General features: G+C 42.9%; 1 protein-coding gene across 2 annotated transcripts in view; it reads right to left on the reverse strand.

Annotated features, from left to right (window-relative positions):
* Window positions 1–18,070, reverse strand: part of HSD17B1 (hydroxysteroid 17-beta dehydrogenase 1) — a 132,847-nt gene that overhangs the window by 21,388 nt on the left and 93,389 nt on the right. For both annotated transcript variants that reach the window (XM_078641407.1, XM_078641406.1), the window contains one exon: window positions 6,557–6,736. In XM_078641407.1, coding sequence (XP_078497533.1) covers window positions 6,557–6,736 — 180 coding nt within the window. The remainder of the gene's footprint in view (window positions 1–6,556; window positions 6,737–18,070) is intronic.

Below are 18,070 nucleotides of genomic sequence, written 5' to 3' on the forward strand. Positions count from 1 at the left end.
ATATTTATCGAAGTGGTTTTACAACTCAGGGGTAGATTTATCATTATTTTGCACAGCCTAGAAGGCCATATTGCTGCATGAAAGGGCAGGAATGTGCCGTATTTCACATGAGTCCTGTCCTTTCCTTTCACTGGCGCACAATGTGCTGCCTAGCACCAAAGTAGGCACTCTTGAGCCACGGGGCAAGGGTGCCTAGATTGCAGACAAGATTGTTTTTGTGTAGAAAGGGACATCTTAGCTTCTCAAAAACAGTCCTCTGAGGCATTTTCCCTTTTCTATTTGTGATGCGAAATGCAGCACACCTCACCTGGGGAGGCATGGCATTTAGACGCATTCTCAGGTATACCAGTAATAGTAAATATAAGATTGCACCAAAAAATATGGGTGGATGCATGGGAACACCCACGCTCCACTCATGGAACACCTCCATGGGGCAGAGTAACATAACACAGCGATTTGTACTGCATTGCGTTACTCTAGATTTTGCCGTGCATGGCTTGATAAATCTAACTTAGGTGCCTATTACGATGTCGCCAGGAAAGCATTCCCACGGAATCTGGTTAGGAATGCTTTGTGGATGATTCTTACTTGGGAGTCCTACCGACCGATTACGATGTGTCTGGATGCTTACGGACCCGGTTCGGTCGGAATCCCATTGACTTCAATGGCAGTGTGTGTTCCGGACGAGAGCACAGGCTCCCATTGACAAAAGGGGTGGGTGGGGAAAACCTTGCACACTGTGACGGGCACCACATGGTGCCTGCCACACTGTGCATGGTTGGTAAAGGGGGTCTCATGGGTTCCCCACGGGCACTATCTGGAGGCCTGCAGGTGAGATGGGGCCTGCTCCGGGCCCCCGAAGTCCAATTCCCCCTGCCTTTTCGTCTCAGGCAAACTGATTCGGAACGGCTGTCGAATTGGTCATAGTACTCTCTCGGTGAGAAACCATCTCCATTGGGCTGTACGATTTGGCTCCGAACGACTCTGGCTGCCTGAATCCTGTTTGGAACCGATTCGGACACTTCGGAGGGCTCCCTTGCATCGTACTCGGTCGTCCGGAAAGGTGACCGATTTGGTCGGAAACAAGGCTTCTGAATTGGATTTGACAAATCGAATGCTGTTCAGAGCTTTTCCTGACGACATCGAAATTGACTCCTTTTTAGTTTTGTTGCCCTAGTGCTCCCTTCCATGGTGCAAGGGCAATGTAACTCAATGATAAATGTGCCCCTCAGTTTTCACGGACTTTTCTTACAGTTGGCATATTTCTAAATCAATATTTTCTCAAAATACCCCACTTCGGTTGACATCTAGAGTGCCACTCCTTTTTGAGCTTGTGCATGCTGTGATTTGTGTCCACTTTAATCCTTTCGCTGCTAGACCTTTTCTCCCCCTGTGCTAAGCCTTTTCTTGGCTATTTGGGGTAGTTCGCGCTTAGGCCCCTGTAACTTTTGTTCCACATAACGTATCCATGCCAAATCTGCGACCTTTTCTTCCATCATCATGGGGAGTTTAAAGGTACCCAGGGCTTGTGGATTCCCCTGGAGGGGACCCAGAAATTAGCCAAAATAGATCTAAATATGAATTTATATATTTGTAATGGGGAAAATGTGCTGCAGAAGAAAGCGTCTGTTTTTTTCACTGCAAATGGTATTAACAGGGGTTTGTGGTGCTGAATTCACCATCTTCCCAGCTTTCAGGGACAGGTATTTTTTGTCAGAAATCTAAAACGTTTTACAGTTTTGGCATTTTACTGGAACATAGCCTATTTTTGCTACTTTTTGTGCTTTCATTTGTGTAAATCCTTCAAGGTTTTATTTATAGAAACTAACAGTTGAAAATAAGAAACATTGAAAATAAGTTGAAAAAGCAGCCATTTGTGCCAACGTTTTCACCTGTCACTACTGTATGACAGATTTTATAAAGCAATATACTGTTACATCTGCTGGACACTTATGGTTGTGGGGATATATAGGATTTGTAGGTTCATCAAGAACCCGAGGAACCCACAGCCAATAACTGATCTGTGTCTTGCAATGGTTTGTCATTGTGTACTGGGTATATAACAAATCATTTGGTACAATATAAAGAGTGAAAAATAAGTATCAAGGACACCTATGTATTTCTGAAATGGGAATTTAGAAGCACTAGCTATTTGCCCATCCCACGACATTGTTGGTACCCATACTAGCATGTGAATTATAGGACATTTTTCAAAGTGACTTCTTTTTTACACATTGTCTTACATTTGGAAGGCAGAAATGCATAGAAAGTCAATAGGTAATACCAGTTGCTCTACAAATCTGTGTTCCCCTAAGTCTCCCGATAACAATGGCACCTCACTTGTGTGGTAGGCCTAGTGTCTGCGACAGGAAATGGCCCAAAATGCAACGTGGACACACCACATTTTTACAGTGAAAACAAACCCTTTTTTTGCAAAGTACCCAGCTGTGGATTTTGAACACTAGCTCAGCTGGCTCCTAGGGAAAGCTAGCAAACCTATACATTTTTTAAAACTAGACACACAGAGGAATCAAGGATGGGGTGACTTGAGTGTCTCTCAACGGGTTCTGTTACCCAGAATCCCTTGCAAACCTCAAACTTTGTAAAAAAACAAATTTTACTCACATTTCTGTGATGGAAACGTCTGGAATCTGTGTCGATCCACAAAATTCTACCCACTTTGCATTTCCCAAAGTCTTCTGTTAAAAACCGTACCTCACTTGTGTGGGTAGGCCTAGTGCCCGCAACAGGAAACAGGCCAAAACACAATGTGGACACACTACATTTTTACAGTGAAAACTGACCTTTTTTTTTTAAAGTGCCTAGCTGTGGACTTTGAACCAGAGCACTGCCGGTACTTAGGGAAATCTAGCAAACCTATGCATTTTTGTAAACTAGACACACAGGGGAATCCTGCAGGGCGTGACTTCTGTGGCTCTTGCCAGGTCTGTTACCTAGAATCCCTTTCAAACCTCAGACTTTGTAAAAAGAAACACATTTTCTCCATATTTCTGTGATGGAAAGTCCTGGAATCTGCATGGGCCCACAAACTTCATACCCACCCTGCATTCTTTAAAGTCTACCTCACTTGCATGGGTAGGCTTAGTGGCCGCAATAGGAAATGGCCCAAATTATACTGTGGAGACTTCAAAATTACCTATAATAAAACAACCTGGTTTTGCAACGAGGGTCACCTAGGTATTTGGCCCAGGGTTCGGCGGCCATCTAGGGAAACCTATCAAACCCACACATTTCCAAAACCTAGACAACCTGGGGAGTTCAGGGAGGTATGGCTTGCATGGATCCCCCAACGTTTTCCTACCCAGAATCCCCTGCAAACCTCAAATTTAGCTGCAAAAATATTTTAAAAAATCTCAAATTTCTGTGTGGTTAATTTGTGGGATCACCGGGCTGACACAAATTTCCTACCACCTGGCGTTTCCCAAGGTCACCCGATCAAAATGGTACCTCACTCATGTGGGTGGGCCAAGTGCCCACGACAGGCAAGGACCCAAAACGTATTGTGGAGACATCAAAATTACTTATCACAAAACAACCTAGTTTTCGAGAGGGGGTCACCTGGGTTTTTAGACCTAGGCTTGACGGCCATTTAGGGAAACCTACCAAAACCACACATTTCTGAAAACTAGACACCGGAGGAGTCCAGTAAGGTATGGCTGCCTTGGAGCCCCCAATGTTTTCCTACCCAGAATCCCCTGCAAACATCAACTTTAGCTGAAAATAATCACTCTTTCCACACATTTGTGTGTGGGATCACTGTGCTGGCACAAATGTCCTACCACTCAGCGTTTCCTTTGGTCACTCGTGTAAAATGATACTAGTGTGGCTGTCCAATGCAGAATCAGCTAAAAACAAATATTTTTTAAATGTAGCGCTTAGAATTCTCTGTGCTATACTCTTAATCCCTATGTTTTTGGCCATTCCCAGTCACAGGCCCTTGGCCCAACCACACAAGTGAGGTATCATTTTACTCTGTAGAACAAGGGGAACGCTGGATGGTAGGACATTTGTGCTGGCAAGGTGATCCCACACAAAAATGTGTAGAAAAAGTAATTTGGTTCAGCTAAATTTGAGGTTTGCAGGGGATTCTGGATAGGGAAACGTTGGGGGATCCACTCAAGCCATACCTCCCTGGACTCCCCAGCATGTCTATTTTTCAGAAATGTGTGGGTTTGGTAGGTTTCCCTAGATGGCCGCCGAGCCCGGGGGAAAAACCCCAGGTGCCCCCCCCTTTCAAAACCAGGACTTTTCGTGATAGTTAATTTTGATGTCTCCACAATACGTTTTGGGCCCTTACCTGTCGCGGGTACTAGGCCCACCCACACAAGTGAGGTACCATTTTGATCAAGCAACCTGGGGGAATGCTGGGTGGTAGGAAATTTGTGTCAGCCTGGTGATCCCACATCTTTCCCACACAGAAATTTGATTTTTTTCAGCTAATTTGAGGTTTGTAGGGGATTTTGGGTAGGAAAACGTTAGGGGATCCACGCAAGTCACAACTCCCTGGACTCCCCTGGTATCAGTGCGCCATGTGCATGATCGTCATTACAAGGAAAACAAAAAATATGACTCAGGATGTTGGCTAAGCTTTTCCCCATCTTCCAAGGCAAAAAAGAAAAATAGGAAATCCCTCTGCTGTTTACAGCAGAAGGATTTTGTGCAAGTGTGCTCATGACAGAATGGTTCTATATATAGTGTTTCATGCTGATTTCTAACATATTGACAAAGTTTCATCTCACGTGACTTATATTTCAACCAATCTCTCATGGTCTTGCATTTATGGAGGACTTGAATACTCTTGATGGTTGGGCTCTATACAGAAACATTATAACTCCACACAATAACAACACTGAGGGCCCAATTACGAGTCTAGCAGTCCACAGACCTCCAGACTCATGGGGCGCGGCAGTGGTCTCCTGTGCGCCCTATTACGATTCGGGCAATCGGACTGCCATTGCCCCAACACACCGGCTACAGAACCGCCATTCCCTAGCAGTGTTGCGGGGGTCAGGAAGTATCATTATGCTTGGCGGGACCACTTCAGTCCCGCCCAGTATATTAGGAGTTTCCTCTCTGCCATGGTTTTCATGGTTGCTCCTCTTCCATGAAAACCCTGGTGGAGAGTAAATTGACCCTGGGGTGCATGCAGGGCAGCACAAGATCTGCCCCCCTGGGTGCATGCACCCCAGTTTCTGCACTGCATGGACATTTCAGTCCATGCCGTGCAGGAACTGTTTTTGGCATTCCAAATACGCCAAACTTGTAATCAGGCTCTAACCTAAATCACTTACAAATTTATTCAAACCAACACTATTACCTTGCAGGCTATGGGTTTTACTTGGAGGCAGCTACATTTTCCAAGTCTTTAATAAAACTATGTGTTATTGTGGGTTTTTTCTCGCAAGGAGGCCGCTAAGGCAGCCATTGCCAGGTCAGCTGTTATTTGGCTCTCTCTTGGGTATCATATTAACAGAATTCTGATCCTGGCAGACTTCATGACAATTCCACCAGAGCTAAAGCCGCATCTCTGGACCTCCAAAGCTAAGCCAGATTTATAAGATGAGATGCATCATATGCTACTAAGTTCATTACAACCTTGAAACTAACTTTAGGCCAGGTTTTCTTGTTCTGTCTTTCACATCTACACCATCCAGTCCATGTGAATTTATAGATGTGGACTCCTCTTCTGATTGTTTAAATGACAGTATAATTTCAAGTGCAGATCCAGTCCTACCTATGCTAGCAGGAGTTCACATTAAATTGGGAACCATTTCGACTAATAATCCCAAAATGATTTAGAAAAATGTCTACTTCTAGGTTTGGCCTCAAGTACACCTTAAAGTTAGGCGCTATGTTAGAAATCAGTTGTTGAAAACTTTCTTGCCAATAGAAAACAAATTTTTTAAATACATGCATGTTGCTCCTTCCACCTAGTATGTGGTGTAGCATTAACTTGTTCAGGTAAAACAGCTCCAGGGCTGGTGCACTTACATTCTTCATTGTGTGCAGCAAGAAGAAGTCATAGCCCCATAAACTTGATGAACACAACACCACAACTAAAAGAATGGTGTTAGTTGTGCAACACTATAATTCAAATAACTTCATGGCACTGGGAACACCAGACTAACTGCAAAGCTAAAATCTTATATCTTGATTCACAAAGGTAAGCTTACAATTACTATTTCTATTCTTTTAGTATTCACAAACTAAGAGTTTAATGTTACCAATAGTAATTTCAAGACTTCATAGACTGCACTCATGGTGAAGGATCTACACGTAAAAAGAGAAGCATGTCCTATCTTTTAGTAAAATTTAACTTAAACAAAAGTGTAACATACCTTTGTGAATCAGGCCCTTATATTGCAATCTACACCAATAAAACTCTATCATACAACCGCAGATTTGCAACACAATAACTACAAAAATAAAGAAACAAAACTCTGTACCTTCAACACTCTACACACAAACACACAAAAATCTACAACCGCATTTAAACCCTACAAAATAACTGCTCATAACTTTAGAACTACATTACCTTGCAGTCCTCCTACACTGCTGGAGACGATAATCTTCCCACACTTCCTGCTCTTCATCCCTGGCAAGAAGGCCTGGATGGTGCTGATGGTTCCAAACAGGTTCACATCAAAGATCATCTTCATGGTCTGGTAGGAATGGCATTCCAGGGGGCCCATTAACCCCACCCCTGCATTACACACTGCAAAGAAAGGAAATATGTCAGTGCTTGATCTACACACTGCATGTTCAATCCCACAGTGCACACTGGACACTGCACTCTTTTGTTCTGCACACTCTAAGGGGAAGAGATGCTGCTTACTGCCAGGGAACGAGAAGTGTTGGGTCGCTCCCAAAAGTCGCATCCCATTAACCTTCTTAGGTACATAGGCCACTCTAATATCACAGGGTAAGAGAGGTATGCCTGTCCCGGATTCGCAAGTTGGCCACCTCCTATATCTACTACTTTAGCATCTCTTCACAGTAGTTTTCCCCCTATGGTTTCCTGGGTTCCAGGTAGTCTTCTGTATTATTTGTTGTGCATTATATTGTCCTATTTCTTTGTAGAGTCTCACCTGTGAGTGTTAGTGTTTACAGTAACATCCAGACAGCGTGGCACCATCATTTGAAACAAACGAAACATCAGAGCGTGCACTCCAGCCTGGACTTCACTTTATCACTCCCTTCCCTGTTTCTAGCCCCTTTTCTGTATCTGGTGATATGTTTGTAGTAATCTGTGTTTAGTTTAAGTTTGTAATGTATTGAGCATTGCTACTGTGCTGTGCTAGCTCTTCTAAGAATGTTATGCCACTGCCTAGATACTGTGGAATGTAGATTTATTTACTCTTGAGTTGAGATCTATTGGAGTTGGCTGTGCTTTCGCTAGCTCCTCTTCCATGTAACCTACCAATAAACTACTCAAGACATCTTCTGTTTCCTGGCCAATTACTACATTTACTCGGTGACAATCCTGGTTACATGGAGAACCCAGCGTACCACACTTCATCCATGAGACTTTTTTACATGGGAGTGTCTACTATCAAGTATGGACTTCACATCGAATCCTGATGTTTTGAATTTCGAGTCCCATTTTGCCTAGTCTTCACCAATTTACAGCAGCGTTTTCTGTGGCTCAAAACTAGTCAATTCAGCAGACACGGTAGGGTGTTATCGTTTCTTTTGCCTTGGATTTCGCCCTACGCAGTGTGCCTTTTGACTCTCGGATGTGTTTGCCACATATTTGTTTCTCGTATTACTTGCGGAGGACCTGTGAACTGTTTCTAACCTCCTGCGCTGCTGTATGTTTGAACGCTTTAGTGACAGTGCCTTACCTCACTTAATGATTGCATCTGCATTTGTTTTAACCGTTAAACTGTTCTGACCTGCTACATATTAACAATTCTTATCACAGGCAGGTAAAGTTTATTGTTAATACCTCGTTTACAACATTTGCATCTATTAAAAATCCTCGCGCGCAACGCATCATTTAGAAACTGACTCGCGACTTACTTCGGAATCCTGTGTGCGTCCTACCTTCTTGCCGCGAGTGATTCCATCTCAACGTAATATACGCCGTGACGTCAGTGTTGAAACTATTCACCGTCAACACGTCGTTGGAAGAGTATTCAGCAATACGTATTCCAGCGTCCTCGGTTTCTTAGCAACCACAAGTCCTGAGAGAAAGTACGCACCAGTGTTTTCTGTTCCTAGGAACCACATTCAGTTTGCGTTTCAGCCACAGGAATTTACGCTGATGGGCACAGCTTGTCATCACGTTATAGTGTTCAATTCGCGCTGATACGCACAGCTTACTTTCCTTTGCGTTCAGCTTTTGATTTCCGATTTGAGCTTCAGTCACAAGAATATACACTGATGTGCACAGTTTATCTGCAGTTTGTATTGTTTAGATATACGCTGATGCGCACAGCTTGCTTTCATTGCACTCATCTGTTTATTCTCAACCTCCGCTTCAGCTACAAAGAATTACGCTGATGCGCACAGCTTGTATTTACTTTATATTACTCACATGTTAACGCTGATATGCACAGCTTGCTTTAAATTGCGTTCAGATTTTGACTTTCAGTTTACAGATACACTGATTTGTACAGTTTTTCTGGAGTCGCAAAAGTTACCAACTATGGGGGTTCCATCACAAGATGAAACTATTAAATTAGCCAAAAGTATTGAAATCGCTATGGTTTCTTGAAAAGAATTTGAAGAAAAAGTTGTGGAACCCATTAATGCTATTAATTTAAATTCTTCTGCCTAAACTGTTTTAAAAAACTCTTAAAGCTAACCATAGTGGTTCTAGTACCTCAACAAAATCTGGAACACCAAGTAATACTCAGTCCACGTTTTGTTTAAGATGTGGTAATCCACCTCATTCTAAAGGGTCACGCTGTCCTGCATCTAATGTCACTTGTAATTACTGCAAGAAAGTTGGTCACTTTGCTAAGGTTTGTCTTAAGTTAAAAGGACAGAAAAACTTTAAGAAACCTACTGTATGTTTGATTGATTCTGAGTCTTCTTCTGACTCAGAAACAATTTCTGTAGTTACTGATCAAACTACTAGTATTGTCATTGAGGGTGATCCCAAGTCATGCGTTGATCCTATTGTTGATATTTCTGTGGGAAACAAAAGCTTCAAGCTCTTAGTTGATTCTGGTGCTAAAATAACCATGATCACTAAAAAAAAATATTGATGATACTTGGAATGGTGGTCAACCTCTACTTCCTCCTGATCTTACACCTGTATCATATGAGGGTCGTAAAATTTACCTTTTAGATTTCTTCGAAGAAGAATTGTGTTTTAAGGGAAGGAGAATTAGAGGAAAGATCTATGTTGCAGTTAAAGGTTTAAATATCCTAGGGTGGTTCCACCAAGGTCTTTTTGGAATGATCCTTAGACCTGGAGCAAGAGAACATGTTCTTGTGGTTGGATGTTCAGATGAAGTACAATCCCTTAAAGATAAATTTCCTTCTGTTTTCAGCTCCGAGCTAGGCAAAGCATAGAATTATTGTCAAACAAGGTTCTGTTCCAGTTAAACACAAACTCAGGGGTGTGCCCTTTAGTGTCAGGGATGACTTAGAAAAGGAATTACTACAACTTTGTGAAAAGGGGGTTATAGAACCCACTGAGTCTTCCCTTTGACTTTCACTTTTTGCTGTCGCTAGGAAGAGATGTGGGCAACTCAGTGTCTGTGTTGACTTAAGATCCCTCAATAAGGAGATATGGGTGGACTCACATCCTCTCCCTAAAATCAATGAGCTTTTTGCAGCAACCAAAGGTGCTACATTTTTCACCAAGTTGGACCTGGCTAGTGCATATCACCAGGTTGAGTTACATTCTGATTCTTGCTATCATATCGCATTCATTTCCCCTCTAGGTACATTTCAATACCGGCGCATGCCTTTTGGTTTGGCTTCGGCTGTGTCGGTATTGCAGAGAGTGATGGGTACCATTCTGAAAGGTGTTGATGGAGTATCAGTTTTTCAAGATGATGTTCTCATTTTTGCAAAAGACGCTGCTTCACATGATTCAATTTTACATAAAGTTTTGAGACTTTTTCAGAAACATGGAGTTGTTTTAAAATTGGAAAAATGCAAGTTCCTTTGTACAGCAGTGGAGTATTTAGGTCATATTCTCAATCAAGATGGTATCAAGCCAAGACCTGGTCCCCTGGAGGCTATTTATAATGCCTCTACTCCTACTGACAAGACTGGAGTAAAATCCCTTCTTGGGCTTTGTGAATATTATTCACGGTTTATCCCTCATTATGCAACAATAGTTTGCCCTATCAGCAACTTGCTAAAAAAGGGTACTAAATTTGTTTGGAATAATGAATGTGTTTTAGCTTTTGAGGAGGTTAAAAATCTCTTAACGAAGAGTTCGGTTCTTAAGCCATTTGATCCCAGTTTGAGTTGTTGTTTGACTGTAGATGCCAGCCAGGTAGGACTTGGTGCCACTTTGACACAGGTTGAAGACGGAGTTGAAAAAACAATAGGATTTGCATCTAGAGTACTGAGATCACCTGAATTACAATATTCAGTCATTGAAAAATAATTATTGGCTTGTGTTTGGGCCATTGAAAAGTTTCGAGCATACGTGTGGGGAAAGCGGTTTTTGCTTCAAACTGATCACAAGCCTCTAGTCAATATTTTGGGTGGTGGTCTGACAAAGTGTTGTACTCCTAGAATTATGAGCATGGTTACCAAATTGCTCCAATATCAATTTGATATTATACACATTTCTGGCGGTAGAAATGGGAGAGCAGATTTTCTTTCACGTTTTCCTCCCACTACTTGTCATGAAGAGGAAGTTACTTTTTCTGACCTCATTGAAGAGGATTGTGAAGATTGCCTGGTGGCTGGTGTAGATATTCCTTAGCTAAAATTTTGTTCGGAGGATAAATGGAGAGAAGCATTTTCCAATGATTGTGTTCTTCAAGATGTTTGTAACTTTGTTAGATCAGGGTGGCCAAGAGAAAAGGTTCTTTCTTCCTCACTTCAACCTTTTTCTAAAGTTGAGGATAATATATCTTTGGAAGATGGTATTTTATTGCGTAATGAAAAGACTATTCCTCCTCATATTTTTAGGAATGGGATTATTGTAAGAGCTCATGAAGGACATCTGGGCTCTTCTTTCACTAAGCGTTGCATTCGTGACACATTTTGGTGGCCAGGAATGGATTCAGAAATTGATGAGTTTGTGGCAGATTGTTGTATTTGTAAATCATCAGACAAGTCTCTTAAAACTTTTGTTCCTCCACTCATGCCTGTTGAGTGTCCTGGCCGTCCCTGGGTTAAACTGGGAATTGATGTCATGGGACCATATTTGACACTACATGGTAATTCTAGATTTATTTTGGTTCTAGTGGACTATGCAACTAAGTGGCCTGAGTACAAATAGAAAGCCGACACAAAAAGTATCATTGATTTCCTGAGTGATGTTTGGTCTAGAGAAGGCTTTCCCGAAATACTAGTATCAGACAATGGGAAGCAATTTGTTAGTAAGGATTTTGAATCTTTCTTGTCAAATTCAGGAGCTAAACATATAAAAAGTTCACTTTATCATCCTCAAGGAAATGGACTGGTGGAAAGGATGAATCGTGTGATTGGGGACTGTGTGAAGGGGATCAAAGCTAGTAACTATGATGTTGCCAAATCCCTTAAGAGTATGATATGGTTCTATAGAACTACGCCACATTCATCCACCAAAGTATCGCCATTTGAATTGATGAGGGGAAGAAAACCTAACACCTCTTTTTGTCCAGGGTGGATGTCTAAATGGATTAATGCTGAGTCTGACTTACCCAAATTGATGTCTATTTTAAAAGGTAATGTTGCTTTCACTCAAGCCGAACAGAAAGATAATTTTGATTCTAAGAAAAGCTCGAAAACGGCTATTCGCAAGGTTGGGGATAATGTGAGAATCAAAAAGTCTATTCATGTTAACAAGGGTAAAAGCAGATTTGGTGCACCTGTCAAAGTCATTAAGATTGTGGGTAATGCTATTCAAGTTGAAGGTGGATTTTGGTGGAACTTAAGCAAAGTTGCTAAAATTCAATGTTCTGATCCACAAGTTGCCTCAAAACAATCTCTTACTAAGGATTTTACTCCGAGGAATATCAGGAAAAGTTCCCGCAAAGTTGTTAAACCTGCCAGATATAGAGATTGATGTTTTATTAATTTTTCTTTCCTTGTTTTTGTTTTGTTTGTTTGTTGTTTTTGGAAGAAAGGAAGGTAATGCAGTAATCTGTGTTTAGTTTAAGTTTGTAATGTATTGAACATTGCTACTGTACTGTGCTAGTTCTTCTAAGAATGTTATGCCACTGCCTAGATACTGTGGAATGTAGATTGATTTACTCTTGAGTTGAGATTTGTTGGAGTTGGCTGTGCTTTTGCTAGTTTCTCTTCCATGTAACCTACCAATAAACTACTCAAGACATCTTCTGTTTCCTAGCCAAATACTACAATGTTCTATCTTGTTACACAGTGAAGAAGGCAGGGACTTCAGCGGGTCCACAGTACAGAAACCTGACAGTGTGCCAAGCCTCTAAATGGGCTCATCTCAAAGACCCATACAAGTGGTGGCCCAAACTATTACTAAGATCAATGAAGAGCTTGAGGATGGTTGCAGGGGCAGAGATTTGTGCTTAACCAATTGAATCAATTAGAATCAACTTCAAGTAATGCTACACCGCCCTTGCCACGTAATGACAACCCAAAGCCATTGCCTCTATGGCAAAGGAAGGTATGAGTTGTAATATCTGTGTAGATCATAAGTTATCGGTCACTCCAAATTTGACTTTAGCCCCTCAGAACAAATTTGGGGGAGATCCTCTTAAGTTTCAACATTTTCTGGCCCAGTGTTAATTCCCTTTTTGTATTTAAATCGAAATTCTATAACAATGATTTCACCAGGATTACTTTTGAACTCTTGTATCTTACTAAAGACAATGTTGTTGGCTACTCCGTTTATTTTGAGACATGGTTCCCTATTATCCAGCTGAACTCAATTTACAACGCAGTTTATTGCTATTTTTGGAAAGAGACATACAACCCAATCGTCTCACATTTACTTGCAGACTCTCAAACAAGGCAGTCAGGATCTATCTAGTGGGACCTGTCATCCATTTTCAACACTTGGGACCCCATTAGGATGGTGGGTGGATCACCCCCGCCGGGCCGGCGGTTGTCACCGCAGGCCCGGCAGAGGCAATCTGCCCGCCATCCCTGCAGAAAAGACCCCCCACCATATTACAATGGCTGGGGGGGGGGGCTGCGGCGGACGGAAAGACCGTACGCCACTTTTACGCCCGGTCGACATGTTGACTGGGCGGAAAAGGGTTCAATATGGTGGCGGTGTCTTAAAGACACCGCCAGCCGAATTAGAATGTGGCCTTGAACATGCCTTTCCGTGGCGGCATTGCCGAGTCTGTAGATCAGCGCATCCTACTGTCACAGAAGAATATAGCCTTGCACTGCACACTGAGAAGACAGAAAAGTCCACCACTGTGTACTGTCAGTAAAGAATAAAGCATATAGAATGAAGCATTGCACACCAGAAGTGGATACAACCACCACTGCAGACTGTCAGTTATACACAGAAATATGCACTTAACAGTGGGAAGGAAATAAACTCAGTATTGCCTAGTGCCAATAAAGGATAAATCCTAAAGACTAAAGAAGTGCTCTGCATATCATACAAAATGAAGAACTGCACAGCAGAAGTGTATAAACCTAGCAGTGCAAACTGTCTGGAATATGAAAGGGATAGATGCATGCATTCCTGCAACCAAGGAAGAATAATGTTCTGCACTACAAATTGAGAATGATTAAGGGCCATATGTATCAAGCGTAAAAGCCTTTTGGGATATATCATCCCAAAAGGCATTGAGAAAATAGGTAATCACAATTTTTCCGATTACTTATTTTGCGAATGCATTTAGGGAATCGCAATTTGCGAATCCTTAAATACAATGCAGGAAGCAAGAAAAAATTGCAACCTAGCTTTAAGGAATCGCAAATTAGCACCAACTTCTAGTGGGTAATAAATTCCTTTAAAAATTCACTTTTTTCCATTTTTTTAAGTGGCATGTGGCGCCAATACATGACCTTAGGGCATGTATGTGTGCCACATGTGCACACATGCATATTTGAAGTGTGCAACAGGGTGTCCTTTAGGCATCCTTGCACCCTTGAAATTACATGCGCAATTTGCGAGTACCTATTTGGTACTCGCAAATTACGAATACAATCCTATTCATTCCTATGGGCCTCCAGGCCTAAAGGCCCATAGGAATGAATGGGAAGGTAATCCTTAATAGCGATTCGCAAGGAATATGTAGGATTCGCAATTTGTTTTGCAAATCCTACATAAATTGCATTTTGCAACTCTTAAAAAGCAAATCGGTAAAATTAGCTATTTAAGAATCGCAAAAGTAATTCTTGATGCATCTGGCCCTTTAACCCTGCATTACATAAAGGTGAAAACAAATGCCATACACTGCAAAATTTCAGCAAAAGAGTAGGCTATCTATTAGCGGTGTCAGTAAAGAATGAGGTACTGCACATTGAGAAGAACAAAGAGCCAGTGCTACAAAATCAATGAATGCAGATGTGCACTCAGGAAGAAGGCAGAAATCAGAGCCATATCACATAAAATGCCCCTTCACAAAAAGGCAAATTCATTTGCACTGTATTTGCTATCGATGTAATACAGACTAAAAGATAGATTTTGTTCCAGTCCACATTATAGAGAGTTTTTTTGCACTTTGAGGAAAACTGATGGTCAAACATGCTGGTTACTAAGGCGTAAGTGACAGTTTTTTTAGTGTTCCTGAGGAGCTATTTGAAGATCTTCCTTAGCACCTTCATGGTGTGGAAGCAGGATGCACTGACAGTGTTGACTTGTGCAGTCATGTCGAATTTCCTGTAGATGATTATTCTAAGGTTTCTTGTGTGGGTGCTGGGGATGGGAGTGGTACAACCAGCCACCAATTGGAGTCCTACAGTGAGTTTTTCTTGCTGAAGATCACAACTTCTGTCTTGTCAGTATTGAGGTTGAGATATTTGGCTTTCATCCAGGTGGTGAAGTTATTTCTTGCTTTGAGGTTTTATCCAAGAGGGAGAGTATGAGTTGCATGTCGTCGGCATAGGAGAGGATCTTGATGTCATGTGCGTGGATGATGATGGTAAGAAGGATCATGTATACATTGAAGAGGTTGGGGCCGAGTGGTGAACTTTGAGGCACACTACAGATGTGGTTGTGGCTTCCAAGGAGTAAGATGCCATGCTGAGAGCGGGTCCTTGGATACCAATTTCATGCAGGTGCCTGATGAGGGTGAGGTGTGAGATTGTGTCAAATGCTGCAGAGAGGGCCGGGTGAGTGACGGCTGCTGTGTCTCCTCTGTCACGGATCATGTAGATCTTTGGGAACGATGAGTGTTGTTCCTGTACTGTGGTTGGGCCTGAATCTGAAATGCATGGCCTCTAGGATCTGAGGGTTGCTGAGGTGGTTGGTGAAGTATAAGTTGATAAGTTTCAATAAGACATTTAATGGGTATGGAAGGGGGATTCTGTATTTGGACGGCATGGCTGGGTCTGTGGATGGTTTCCTTTGCAGGGGTATGTTTCCAGGTGTCTAGGAATGTGTTTGACTCAATGGAGGCACTGAGTATGGGTTCAAGTGCTCCACTGATCGGTAGGCGATCTTTGTTGAAGATGTGGTGGGGAAAGGTCAGACGCAGCCCCAAGTGGATGGTCTTCAGGTTAGCAGCGATTTCAACAGTGATGATGGTGGGCCACAAAGTCAGGGTTTGGGCTATGGCCATGATGTGAAGTTGAATTGCGTTGGTGCAGGGCCCAGTTGAGGATCGAAAATGGTGTATATAAAGGTAATTTTGTTACAGAAGAATTCTGAGATCTTGTTACGTAGGTATAGTGGGGCAGTAATATTGCTAGAAGAAGCAGGAGGCATGGTGAAATCTGTGATTATGGTGAAGATTTTCTTACTGCTGCTAGTGCAGGTAATGCGATCTGCAAGAGCAGAGCGCTTGGTGTTCCATATCTGCTGGTGGTAGCATCTTAGAACTGACCTGAAGATGTCTTTATCTGTGGTATCTTGACTTCATATCCATTTGCAATTCAGTTTCTTCCAGAGGCATTTTGTCAGCCTAAGTTCCTCTGTGTACCAAGTGGCCTGTGGTCAGGCTCTTGTCGTTGGGGTGCGCTTGAGGGGAGCCAGGATGTTGGTGCAAGCAGTGATCCAGGTTCTTGATGGCTTTTGGCAAGTTGCTGGTGTGCTGAAGCCAGTGTATAGAGATGGTGAAATCCCATTCCTCTTCTGTGATACATTTTCAGCTGGGTCGAGTGATTCCAGTGATGGTAGGTCTGTGGTGGTGTGGGATGGGTAGGTTGAAATTGATGAGGGCATGGTCTGTCCAGGTAATAGGTGCTGGCTAGTCGACTGTGATGTTGCACAGCAGTATAGGTGGGTTTGGTAACGTGCTGCACGAGGCAAAATTTGGCAAGGTTTTTAGAATGACAGTCGAGTCTGAGTTGGTGCAGCATTCTGAGGAAAGTTAAAGTCTCCGAGGAAGAAGATTCTGACGTTGATGACGAGGGGTGCGATGACGACCATGATATATCTTGCTCATTTGGTCCGGTATGCTGCTGGTGTGTATATGACAGTTCCACCCAGGTAAAAGTTGGCTGTGATGCATATCTTGCCTCTGAGGTGTTCATTGTAGCTGGTGGCGGTGTCCTTGTAGGTGGTACAGCTGATGGCATCTTTGACTATGATGGCAAGTGCAACTCTAGGCTTTTGCTGATGGTCTTGCCTCTCAATCTTGTAGCCAGCATGAATGGATGCAGTGATGTCCGGTGCAGAGATTGGGTTTAGCAATGTTTCAGCGAGGAAGAACAGGTTGGGAGCATGGTCATACAGTAGGTCCCATGCCTTTGTGGTATGTTTGGTGAGCAAGCAGGTGTTGAGGAACATGCATGAGAGTTTGGCATGTTGTGTTGGGCGCATTTAGTCTTTGTGAGTCAGTAGCTGGTTGGTGTGAGTGTGAGCTTGTGGCGTGCTGAGTGCTGTTGGTGCAGGAGTGGTGGGTCTTGGGTGCGGAGAGCACAAGATAAGTTGCAGGAGGTGCATGTTGCAGCAGTGCAGTGGGCAGGGGCTGGGGTTGAGAGCACAGAGGAGTACGGCAGTGTAGCAGTGGGTAGGGTGAGAACCAGTGTTCCTGGCGCTGGCCGTGGCCTAGGCACAGATGGGTGCAGGCAGGCTTGCCTTTGGCCCAGCTTCAAGCATGCAATGTATGCACTGCAACTGTTTAAACTAATCATAGATATTTTAACTGCAGGCAAATAAAAAACGTTTGACTGCCAGTTTGGGTATTCACAACTCAGTTGTTTTGTAGCCGTTGGATGTCCTATCATGTAGGATGATTCTCAATCTATGATGTGGTGGGGAATGGACAGGGACTTGGAGCATCGGGATGCAGGAACATGGAGGGCTCAGAATCCCTAGAGAGCATACAGTAATGCAGAAGGGTGAGAAACGAACAATCCAGGGTGGAGGAGCAAGAACTAACAAAGTAGTAGATGAGACAGATGAGAGAGGCTTTGTGGCTAGTTACGTCCCTGGGGGAGGATGACCCACTCCCTGCCCCTTACAGCCTTGGCAGCATAAAGTTTCATGCTGCCTCTAAGGGCCGCTGAAGCTGCACATTTTAGGTCTTGTCTACTAGATAGCGCATGCGATGTCTGTTGAGAGACATTGCTAGCTTACAGTGGGCTTAGAGACTGCCCATTGCTTATAATTAGATGTGCGTATCATTTGCATTCTTCTTAATGTTTAACCACATCGATGCTCGATGAGTTCCAGCCCTGTGCTGGAATATGCAAAAACCCATTATTCATGACGAGCTGGGCTCGTCATGAGCGTGCTGGGAGGCTACTGCATGACGAGCCCAGCTCGTCATGAGTGTGGAAGGGGTTAACTTTTGTAGTCTTTCCCTCTGATATTAAC

This window comes from Lissotriton helveticus, chromosome 5_1 (genome assembly GCF_964261635.1).
Source record: "Lissotriton helveticus chromosome 5_1, aLisHel1.1, whole genome shotgun sequence".
NCBI lineage: Eukaryota > Metazoa > Chordata > Amphibia > Caudata > Salamandridae > Lissotriton > Lissotriton helveticus.